This window comes from Nelumbo lutea, chromosome 2 (assembly GCF_056320005.1).
Source record: "Nelumbo lutea isolate HS-2025 chromosome 2, American lotus-T2T, whole genome shotgun sequence".
Classification (NCBI taxonomy): domain Eukaryota; kingdom Viridiplantae; phylum Streptophyta; class Magnoliopsida; order Proteales; family Nelumbonaceae; genus Nelumbo; species Nelumbo lutea.
The window spans coordinates 11,792,400-11,804,990 of record NC_142685.1 but is presented as its reverse complement, the minus strand read 5'-3'; the positions used below and the strand labels follow the sequence as shown (position 1 = coordinate 11,804,990).

Genomic DNA, 12,591 nt, shown 5'->3' with positions numbered 1-12,591 from the left:
TCAACCCATATATCCAAAAAAAACATTTTTGAGAAAACCATCTCTCTTAAGACTACCACATGACAAAAAAATGTTGGGTTGACCCGTATATCTGAAAAAAACATTTTTGAGAGAATCATCTCTCTCAAGACTACCATGTGACAAAAACAAGTTAGGTTAACCCGTATATCCGAAAATTCAAAAATTATAGATAAATGCAGAAAATAGTAGAAAAATTATAAAAAATGCAAAAATACCAAAAAATTATAAAAAGTTTCAGAAAAAATACAAAAAAAAAACCAGAAAATTATGAAAAATGCAGAAAATTCAAACTCTTTCAGAAAAAATCAGAAAAATATGCAAAAAATACCAGAAGATTGTAGGAAACGCATGGAAACACTAGAAAAATGCAAAAATTATGTAGAAAAGCACCAAAAATTGTAGAAAATGGAGAAAAATACAATAGAATTTTATAAAATTTAGAAAAATACCATAAGATTTTAAAAAATGTAGAAAAATACCATAAAATTATAAAAAATGCAGAAAAATACCAAAAAATACAGAAATAAAGAAAATGCAAAAAATACAAAAAAAAATACAGAAATGTAGAAAATGCAAGAAAAGTGCATAAGTTTTATAAAAGTGCTTTCATAAAGGTGCTTTCACAAAAGTACTTTTATAAAAGTACTATAAAAGTACTTCTATAAAAAGTGCTTTCATAAAAGTACTTTTGTAAAAATACTTCCATATAAGTGCTTTTAAGCTTTCATAAAGATGCTTTCATAAAAGTACTTTTATAAAAGTGCTTTCATGTAAAAGTACTTTGTATAAGTGCTTTTGTAAAAGTACTTTTATAAAAGTGTTTTTATGCTTTCATAAAAGTATTTTTATAAAAGTATTTTCATAAAGTGCTTTCGTGTATAAGTACTTTTGTAAAAGTGCTTTTATGCTTTCACAAAAGTGTTTTCATAACAGTACTTTCATAAAGTCCTTCCATGTAAAAGTGTTTTTGTAACTTTTATAAAAGTGTTTTCACAACAATGCTTTCATGTAAAAGTACTTTTGTGTAAAAGTGCTTTCGTAAAAGTCCTTTTCATAAAATTACTTTATAAAATTGTTTTTGTAAAAGTGCTTTTGTGTAAAATTGCATGTGAACACGAAAGTTAATAAAATCTATTTTATTTCACTTTTAATCACAAAATGAAATGTGGCATTGTGGTTTGGAATTGTAATGAAATGCAGACGTGCAAGGAGGCCTAAGTTTGAGTCACTTCAATTGTTGTTTTTGAGATTTGGCAAGTATAGATAGGGTTGGAAATCTTGACCCCAACTCATTTGACCCACCCAACCGTCAAGATGGGTTGGGTCAAAAGTCAGTTTTATGAAAGTATTATTACGAAAACACTTTTATGAAAGCATAAATGCACTTTTATAAAAGTTCTTTTACGAAAGCATTTTTACAAAAGTACTTTTACACAAAAGCACTTTTATGAAAGTACTTTTACAAAAATACTTTTATGAAAGCATAAAAGCACTTTATAAAAGTACTTTTATGCGAAGGTACTTTTATAAAAGTACTTTTATGAAAGTACATTTATAAAAGCATAAAAGCACTTCTATAAAAATATTTTTGCAAAAGCACTTTTACAAAAGTACTTTTATGAAAGAACTTTTATGGAAGTACTTTTATAAAAGTACTTTTGTGAAAGCATTTTTACAAAACATGCATTTTTTGCATTTTTGCGATTATCTGAATTTTCTGTAATTTTTTGGTATTTTTCTCCATTTTCTAAAATTTTTGGTGCTTTATTGCATAATTTTTGCATTTTCTTGTGTTTTCCATGCATTTCCTATATCATATTTTTCTGATTTTTTCTGCAAAAGTTTGAATTTTCTACATTTTTTGGGTATTTTTATGCAATTTTCGTAATTTTGTGGTATTTATTGTATTTTCTATATTTTCTAAAATTATTGATATTTTTGCATTTTCTATAATTTTCTACTATTTTCTGCATTTATCTATATTTTTTACATTTTTGGATATACAGGTTTACCTGACTTGTTTTTGTCACATAATAGTCATGAGAGAGATGACTCTCTCAAAAATGTTTTTTCGGATATACGGGTCAACCCAACTTGTTTCTATCATGTGACAGTCTTAAGAGAGATTATTTTCTCAAAAATGTATTTGTTTTTTTTTTCTGGGTATATGGGTTGACCCGACCCGATTCTATCACATGGCATCCTTGAGAAAGATTATTCTCTCAAAAATTATTATTTCGAGTAGATGGGTCGTCCCGACCCATTTTTGTATTTATAGGTGAGGGTAGGTGGGTTAGTATGGGTGAGGGTGGTTAAGGGTCAATATGGGTGGGTCAGTGTGGTTTAGGGTTAGGGTTAGGGTGGGTTGTGACTAAGAATGGCAACGGGGCGGGTTTCGAGCGGGGATCATATTCCCTGTCCCCGATCCTTGTTGGGGGTAAAATTTGTCCTCCATCCCCGATCCCCTTTGGAGATAGATTCCTTGCAGGGATCCGAATCCTCGAATTTTTTTTAGATAACAATATTTATTTGAAAAATAAATTCACTTAAAATAAATAAAAATTTTAAATTATAAATAATTTTTTAAACATGTTTTGATATATATATATATACATAATCGGGGTTGAAGCAAGGCGGGGGGACCTCAATCCCCATCCCCGACCCCAACCCCAGTTGGGGATTCCTATTAATCCCCGTTCCTGTCCCCACCCCACCAAAACAATCCCCGTTCCTGTCCCCACCCCACCAAAACAATCCCCATCTCTGACCCCATCGAGTTGGGAAAATCGGGTCTCCGTTGGGGATGAAGAAAATTGTCATCCCTAGTTATAACCTTGTAACAAGAATTGATGATGGATCATTGATGGATTGGTGGATCAATATGAATGAATTGATATTCAACCCTTACCCAATCCACCCATTTGCCTCCCCTACCAACATATTCGCTTAGCGCTATTAAAGATGTAAAACCTGACTATCGTAAATTTGTTACTTGGAAACACGAAATAGTACCATTATTTGTAGATATAACAAAGATAAAAGAATATTCATAGCTTCATATTTCCAGATAAAAGCTCTCTAATGAACCAATTGGTTTATTGGATTCATGAGTTCCTTCAGTATTCTTGCATAGATGCCAAGCCACATGCAAACCCTGATACAATTAAGAAGATATTGGCACACCAAATGAGCCTCTTGAAATTTGAACGTCTCCTTGTTTTCAGTTTGTTTTGGTAATTAATTAAACGTCTCCGGTTCAATGGGAGACAAAAGTGAAGGATCTCCTAACTAAAGGGCTCAAGAAGAGCTATGAGTTAGGACCTGGAAAGGTAGGCATTCGGGCAGGAAACTGTTCTGATGTTTTTTTATCAAAGCAGCAGCAACAAAGGCATCTTAGTGAAGGGATTTAATATTATCCCAAGCTTTTATGTTCATAATTAGTTTGTGCTGGATTGTTTTATCAGGTTATTGCTGGTATTGTGAAAAGGATGGATAAAAGTGCTGATATTGAGAACATTGGTGCTTGCCTGTCTGTTGAAGCCTCAGGCTTTCTTCATGGTTTATATCCAAGTGAAATTGCCCATGAAGATGATTGGCATGAAGGGCTCTTGATTTCTCAACAGCTGGGTGCCTGGGTCTGTACTTGTAATACAGCTGACAATACCAAACAAAGAATGACATGGCCATGTAGAACATATGATGCAGAGGCACTTGGATGGCGGATTGCCAAGGACTTGCTCTCCCATCTTGAGATTTTATCTGTTGTAATGGATAATTGAACCAAATTTATTTATCATATCAATTATATTTTCATATTACTTCATTGTTGAGAACCAGCCAAGCCAATTCAGGCATTTTACCTTTTGAGGCTGAATTACCTTTAGTGATCATCGGGATAATCTGCTTGTCTGCCTGATGATCACCGGTTAGCTCAATATGCTTTCTCTGCTCATCACTAAAGGCAATATAAAACAAAGTCATAAACTCAATATTAATATAATATATGCCTTGATGTGGAAAGTAGGTTTATATTTATGAATAGTATGTATTATGCATGTATAAATGTACTTGTATACATAACAAACCAATCGACTTTGCCACACGGAAGGATCTTGTAGCTAATCCAGATCATTCATCGAGTTCAGAAAAGGACCCACTAGATTGGCCACATGTTAAATCCCGCAATCCGTACCAACAGTATGCCTGACCTTTTTAAGATAAAACCTGCTAAAAGTGGGCTTAGTTTGAGCATGTGGAAATGATGTTGTAGGCCAATTTTTTTCTATTGATAGAAGATGGGTGGTGCAATTTAATTTAGAAAAATACTATTGATCACCTGATTAATTTTCCATGATTAAGATTCCCTGTAATAACCCATTTAGCGAATATCTGGAGTTGAAACATGCTCACTCTCTTTCAGATGGAATCAGGCTCCTGGTCATATAATCAGGTTTACATCTCATGTGGCTAGATGGTCGGAGAGAAGGAGATCCCCGCACCACCATCAAAGCAACCTTTAGACCTAAATTCATGGTTTAAAGTATCGATACGACATGCCCTGTATTGGACGTATTATATTGTATTTTTTGAAAAAAATACACTCCAAAATGTCTGTTTCCATATGTTTCAGAACCCTGATCTTTTTTAATAGTAGAAAATGTTTTTAGCTTCCCAAAAAATCAAACTTAAAAAAAAGCTAAAAAAATAGAATTTCAGCCATTTCTAAGTACTGATACGATACTACCGATATGCGTATCCTATCGATACTTTGAACCTTGGACCTAATAACATTGGCAACTAATATAATATCACCAGTGGAAAGCGCCACCACAAGGCTGATATTGACCGTGGACTAGATAATCGACATCTGATAGGAATGGTTATGTCAAGTAGTAGTAGTAGGGGACCATTGCCGCCGTCTCTAGACATCGCCACATAGCATCATTAACCTTTTACTCAACTCTAGGAAGTCAACTTTCAAGTATAACGACTTCCATGTTCTATCCACTTATGAGCAATGTGTTTAACAAGACCAGGGCGGAATGTTGAATATGGCAATTTCCCATCCCCAATGGGCATCTGACTTCTCATACCCCCATTGGGTCGGAGATGGGGATTGCTTTGGCGGGGTGGGGACAGGAAATAATAAGAATCCCAAATCCACTTATGAACAATGTGGTTAACAAGACTGGAGCGAAATGTTGAATCTTGGCAGTGCCCTGAACCAGTTTGTTCAATTAAGCCATGTTTGGTTTGAAAGAAAAAGTAGGGAAAGGTATCTGTATAGGTTTCTCTACCTTTCCCCATCCCCAACAGGTATCTGACTTCTCAGACCCAAGGTTCAAAATATCAACACAGGCCAATACGTCGATAGGGCATATCGGCTTGTATCAGTACTTTTTTAAGTTTTTGGTTTTGAAACTAGTTCAAAGTGATCGATTTGGCCCGACTACCCTCTGAACCAATTCAAACCCGATACAATCCCTAGAGGGGCGTATCAAGAAGCCATCAACACGATACGGACCGATACATATCGATACTTTGAACCTTGCTCAGACCCCATCAGGTCAGAGATGGGGATTGCTTTGGTGGGGTGGGGGCAGGGACTAATAGGAATCCCCAACAGGGGTCGGGGATAGCAAATGAGGTCCTGCCCTGTCAACTAAAAAATTTCGGGGATTTGGGTCCCTGCAGGGAACCCATCCCCGTTGGGGATCGGGGATGGGCAACTTTTATCCCCGACGGGAATTGGGGTAGGGGAAAGGGAATATGATCCCCGCCCCATTGCCATTCCTAGTTCAACCATTCATTGTACCGGGTTTTCGACTTTTCAATACAAATTGGACAAGATTTCCACAAATATTCTGTTATTGTTTTCACTTTCCTGTAAAGCTTTGGTATATTTAGCAAGCACACGCCAAAATTCTCACTAACCGATAACACACCATAAATAGTACAATAACATGCAAAAGCTTTGGCATGGATATGCCTTTGGTACAATTTTGAGAAGAGATCGGCCTCAGTCCACACTGAAAATTCATTATATCAATATTTTAGAGAAAAAATTTAGAAATTTTCCTTGTGTAAAGAATGTTCATTCATATGAAAACCATAAACAAAACCCCAGGTGGCAATGCTGAATCAGTTTAAGTAGAGTTTGAGTGATTATCAAGCTGTTACATCACCACCCATCATCTGCACCACAACAAAATATTCATACAACAGTATTAGGAACCAGAATCCCACCGACGCATCAGAACTGGTAAATGTAAAGGCTACATTTAGAAATTGATACTCTTCATTCATTCTTTTCTCAGATTTCTGTTCTGAATTTCATGGATAACAGAATTTGATCTCAACAAACAATGATATCCAAAAAGAAAATTGATTGGCATCATTTGCTAACCAACTCAATGGCAATAAAATTCTCCACATTGTACTAATTAATCCTAAAACAACCTACAAGAGTTCATCACCATGCGCTCAAGACATCAAATATTCAGTTATAACACCTTGTAAGTGGGCAAGAATAAGTGATATGATGCAATAGTCCTCGATTTAACATATTCCTATAAAGAGGCCAATACCCAATGTTGATCCCAGCTAATATGGGGTCTCGGAGCCAACCCTTTTTTTTTCACGAAGGATCTCAGGAGGTTAGGAGAAAACTTTGGCTGTTGAGGAGCTTCTTTTGCATGACGCATCAACCCATTCAGTCCCCTGTTTGTCTTTTTGGTCAAAAGAATATCGAGGGTAATTACTCTTTTACCCCATACCCATGGTAATGTGTCATGTCCAAGAATGTTTCCAACAGCCAAAGCTTTTCCGGAAGTTAACATGTTATCAAGTCCCCCAATGTTCTAAGTGATGCAGGTCCAATTTCCCGGGAAGCCCACAAGGTCACATACTTTTGTTTGACTGAGATGGATCTCATATATCATTAGTATCCTCCATTACCCCATTAAGACAATTAGGGAATTCAAACCATGATGATTCTGAATATGTGTGTGTGTGTCAGAGAGGTTGCTTCTTAATCTAAAAGAAATTCTCAAGGCATCTATCAAAAAAAAAAAGAAATTCTCAAGGCCATACACCTTTATAATGACCCTTAAGTTGTCAAGCTGTTCTGTGCTCATCCCTGCTACTTTGAGAAACATGCTTGCCATTGGCATTGTGGTGTGAAAATGACATTTCAACTGGAACCCCTAGGGGAAAAACTACCCAGCATTACCATTAGTTTTCAAGTCACCAGTTTATCAATAAATGCCCAATTCGGTGACCCTCTGTGTGACCCTTGCAAGTGTTTCAAGGTCTCCATTTGGTGCACCAGAAATGTCATGATGATTAAAAGATACATGGGATACACAATACTCCCTCTGGTTTCTGATGTTGCCACCATTCAACCACCACGGGAGGACAGGATCCATACTTTTGGAAGATACTACCAAAGATGTAGGTAAAAAACCCTCATTTTTCAACCATTATACATAAGCTATTGGATGTCTTTCAAGCATTAAGCATTTCTATCTTAGGGATTACTGAGGGCTTGAGGATGGTTTTCATACAGGCTACATATCTTTATATGGGAATAACTTATATTTCAAGTTACTTGGAGAAGAAATTGATTTGTCACCTTAAAGATATCCCCAAACATCCCTTGGAGGGGAGTTCTACGCCGTACTCCATAAAATTTCTCTGCAATCACATCTAGCAACTAAAGACCAACAATGTGTTAGAATTCATCATATATAACAGTCAGACAAAACTGAAAATTTTAACAATTTTAAAATAATTGAAGCCAGACAATAGTTATATAAAGAAAGCAGTAAAATTCTGGTAGAAAACCTGAAATCTTTCAACACAGAAAATGAAACAATAGCACTTCCAATAAACGTCTTAGCTATGAAAGGAATATACCTCTTCAAATGCAGGTTCTCTTTCTATGCTTGACTTATAATTTTGTCTCAAAATATTAAAAAGCGGAAAAGCATCTCTTTCCAAGCTGCAGTGTAATACATATTAGTTCAATTCAGTGTTTATGATGTTCACTCTACCTGTGAAAAGTATAACATCTAACAAGAATAAACTCAGGATTTCCTAACAACAATATGGAAAAGAAATCAAGTTGCATATCTGGAATCTTGCTTGCCACATTGAGAGCTAAAACTTTGTATATATACTGCCGGTCATCTCATCAGAGGCATTCATCATTAGAACAGTTGAAAGAGAGAGAGAGAGAGAGAGAGAGAGTACCTGGTGGAAAATGGAACCGAAACATAACCAGATATGGAAGGACTGTTAGGCATTTGGGTATCAGCAAGGTACTGAACCAGGATGGAATTATTAAATAGGATCCCAAAATATAAACAACCCAAATTATCAGGTTTAAGTACATCCAACAGTCAGTTCTCTTCTAGATTTTTTTTCCCATTTTCCTTTCTGAGCAGGGTTACTTCTGAAAATAGATATTTTCTTCATTTTCTACTTTGGTTTTCCTTGGCTAACCCTAAAAATATGTATACAAACCTCCCGACCCACCCAAAATGAAGTAGAGAAGGAAAGCAACAAAAGGCATGGTTAGTTTAAGCATTTGCATGGGTGTTAGGCAGTATTCTTTGGATCATTTGAAAACAAGAGGTTATCAGCTTCCAAGTATTTGTGTAATGTGTAAGAAACAAGAGGAAGATGTTATACATCTATTTATTCATTGTTACTGGGCAGAATTCCTATGAGATTTCTTCTTTAATATTTTTTATATTAAGAAATCACATGCATCTGATCCAAAAGGAATGCCGAAATTTTATGGAGTAAATATCACTCAAGAACGAAGCTGGCTCCTGATCTTTGTTACCAGATTGCAAAATGATCCCTTTCTCATCAAAAGTATAAAGATGTTCAGAGAGAATATTTATGGAGTAAATATCACTCAAGAACGAAGCTGGCTCCTGATCTTTGTTACCAGATTGCAAAACGATCCCTTTCTCATCAAAAGTATAAAGATGTTCAGAGAGAATATTTCAAGGATAAGTGTCTTTGAGTTTAGATAACAGGGCAGGTCGGTTTGTAATTGATAGTGTGTATTTTGTTTTTATTTCTATGTTTTATTGGTCAATCCTCATCAACAATCGAGAGCATCTAGCTTTTCTTTAATGAAATTTTTACTTTTACCATAAAAAAATCTGATGTAAGAATAATTCTCAATATAGTTTCAACATAATGTTTCCTTTAACATGCATAGTTGGTGATTAGCAGACAGGTTTATAGGGTATTTAATTTCATATCTGGTGGCAGGCTGAGTGGAAGGAGGTAGGTAGTGAAGTTTATGGATTTCAGAGGGAAACAAGGTGGAAAATTGCTTGAATATTGATATGAGATGAGCATAGTATTACCAAGAAGAGATTGATGGGTTTAAGAGAAATAAAAGTGAAGTTTGAAGGTGTTCTAATATAGGAGAACCACCGTCACGCAAGCAACCTTTAGCAGCCAAGGTGCAGTTTGAATAGCTCTATAAGCAATGAAGTACAACAAGCATAAGCCTTTTTTTTCTCGGATAAGTAAGCATAAGCATAATGTGTGACCAGTCACAGCACAAGAGTAGAAGGTGAGACAAAGGGGGGGGGGGGGGGGGGGGGGACCTAGAAGAATATGAGAAAAAAAGCAGGGGTTCATAAGGCAATAACTACAAATTAAATTAATACTCATTTGCTTAGAAAAAAAAGACCAAATCCATTCATTCCATCTTCCAATTCCTTAATGCATAAGACATGTTAATCCTAGATCTGTTAAAATAACTACCTGCCAAAATAACCATCTGCTAATTATTTAGACTAAAGCATGAGACCACCTTAAACAAAAACCATGATTGTAAAAAACATTCTACCGTCATCATCATCATCATCTAAGCCTTGTCCCAACTATATGGGGCCGGCTACATTAACCTGTTTTGCCATTCCATTCTGTTCAGTACCATATCTGTCGTTAAATCATGGGCATTTAAATCATTTCTTATTACTTCCACCCAAGTCCTTTTTAGCCTGCCCCTCTTCTAGCCCCTTCAACTTGTAACAGATCACTTTTCCTACAGGCACTGCAGATGGTCTTCTATGACCAAACCATCTCAATGAAAATTGACCCAAACAAAATTCAGGTAGAATCATAAAACTGCCACTGATGAGAAAGAACCTGTGAGATTTCAAATATCTCTAAATCTAGCAATACTCCAAGAGTAACCACCCTAGCCAAAGCCCCTAGTAGGCCCCCTAGGGGATGATGGACCTTTGGGTGATTGTGATGGTGAGACCATAAAGGATGTGAAATGGTTCTATAGACTTGTGGGGAGGCTTCTATATCTATCTATGACTAGGCCTAACATTGCATATGCCATGATGTCCTCAATAACTTCATGCATGCCCCTAAGGTTACCCACATGGAGGCTGCTAAGAGGATTCTTAGGCATCTTAAGAAGTATCCAGGGGCCAGTTTGTTATTCCAGAAGCATGGGCATTTAAAGGCTGAAGTGTATACAAATGCTGATTGGACTGGTTCTGTAGGTAACAAGAAATCTACCAGTGGATATTGCACTTTCGTGAGAGGAAATCTTGTCACATGGAGGGGTAAGAAACAAAGTGTGGTGGCTAGGTCCAGTGCAAAGGCAGAATATAGAGCTATATCCCATGGCATTGCTGAACTGTTGTGGATAAAAAATCTATTAAGTGAGTTGGGATTTGCTATTGATAATCTTATGTCATTATATTGTGACAACAAGACAGCTATCAATATTGCTACCAATCCAGTTCTTCATGATAGACTAAACACATTGAAGTGGACAAACACTTTATCAGGGAGAAAATTGTCGGTGGCAAAGCATGTACCCCTTATGTTAGTTCTGAAGAGCAAATTGTAGTTATCTTCACAAAGAGCTTACATCACCTGCAGCATAATGACTTATGTGGCAAGTTGGGCATGATTGACATCTATGTCCAAACTTGAGGGGGAGTGTTAACAGTACTTGTACTTAAGCCGCAGGGTTTTTTTTTTTTTTGTCTTTGTACTTCTTTATTTTTAAGTTGTTGAGACACCCTAATATAAATAGAAGTGCTGGAGCCACCAGCCTATCCTTTTGATCCCAAACGATTGTTTTCTCTCTTCCTTGTGTCTTGAGGGGAAGTGTTAACAGTACTTGTACTTAAGCCACAGGGGCTTTTTTGTTTTTGTACTCTTTTATTTTTTAAGTTGTTGGGACACCCTAATATAAATAGAAGTGCTTGTGCCACCAGCCTATCTTTTTGACCCCAAACGATTGTTTTCTCTCTCTCTCTTCTCTCTTCTTCGATTTCTCCAGGAAAAGAGTAAGATATGCTCTCCTCCATACAGGAATCATTAAACAGTATCTAAAATAGAAAAAAGCAGGAAGCAAGACTTACGTCTGCAAAAGATAAATGATGAACTGGATCAAATCTGACTGTGGTAAAGCAAGTTGCTTATCTTTAACTTGTTTCTTTATCTCATCCATGAGATAATTAGCATCTTTCAGATTACCTAGTGACAAATACCTGCCAGGAAAAATATAATCTGTAAGGAAAAACTGACATGAAAATCAAAACTAGGTACAGACTGAAACTAGTGCAATAAAATGTAACCTAATGCAGAATATCAAATAGCTGATGTGTGTGTCTGCGTGTGACTTGCCTTAATATGAGAGAATCAACTAATTTTAGATTTACCCACTAATAAGTAAGAAGAGGAAACACCACCTCAATGTATCAGCTGGAAGAACCTAAAAGAGACACAATGTCCAGATATGGATGTAGATACAGAGATGGATATGAAAAAAGGAAATGCAACTCTATAATTCCTACTATACTAGACAGGTACAGGTACAGGTACAGGTATCCCATGAAATATGCTTATATGATGCATTTACAACATGTACATATTTCTATGTCATGCCAAATTTAATTAAATTTCTAAATGTGCATATTTTTATGGTATAATTTGTAAAGAAATACTAATTTACAAATTTAAAAGTGTTAATACTATAGATTACATCTAGAAGTATCCATGTACTATCCAGTATCAATCCAACACCGGTACAGCAAGCATGTACAGGTATCCAGATATCATGGTAAGAGAGAAGGAGCTACTCAAAGTTTGAACATAAAGATCACCTTCCAAAACAAAGAGATCTCATATCTCAGTTCCTTGGATCTGTCATCTACTGATCTACAAAACCAAATATCCTTTTTTCCATTTTTCTTAGCTATTCTTCCATCACCATTGAAAGAGAACCAAGGAATAGAGCTGCAAATCAAACCAGGTGTCTTATTACTTTTCCATTTTTTTTAAATTGTATATCTTCTCTTGCTTTATCCCAACTCCCAACTATTTAAAGCCACTTATAGTTTCCTTTCTCCCGATGTGTCCTGATGATCTGAAAGTTTGATTTCAGGGGTTTCTTCTGTTGTTCAACAAACTGCAGTCCACATGTAGGGAGAGAGACTATTGCCCATTATATACATGAGCAGAGAGGTCCTTTCTCAGATTTGTCGCTCTTTTCATTCGTGTATTCCT

The 12,591-nt window shown here is 36.0% G+C and overlaps 1 protein-coding gene across 2 annotated transcripts in view; it reads right to left on the bottom strand.

Annotated features, from left to right (window-relative positions):
• Positions 1-5,944: 5,944 nt before the first annotated feature.
• Positions 5,945-12,591, bottom strand: part of LOC148868583 (golgi-to-ER traffic-like protein) — a 45,409-nt gene continuing 38,762 nt past the window's right edge. For both annotated transcript variants that reach the window (XM_088969979.1, XM_088969980.1), the window contains exons 9-12: positions 11,445-11,573; positions 7,939-8,023; positions 7,655-7,735; positions 5,945-6,216 (exon numbers count right to left, since the gene is read on the bottom strand). In XM_088969979.1, the coding sequence (XP_088826105.1) occupies positions 6,190-6,216; positions 7,655-7,735; positions 7,939-8,023; positions 11,445-11,573 (322 nt within the window). In that variant the 3' untranslated portion in view covers positions 5,945-6,189. The remainder of the gene's footprint in view (positions 6,217-7,654; positions 7,736-7,938; positions 8,024-11,444; positions 11,574-12,591) is intronic.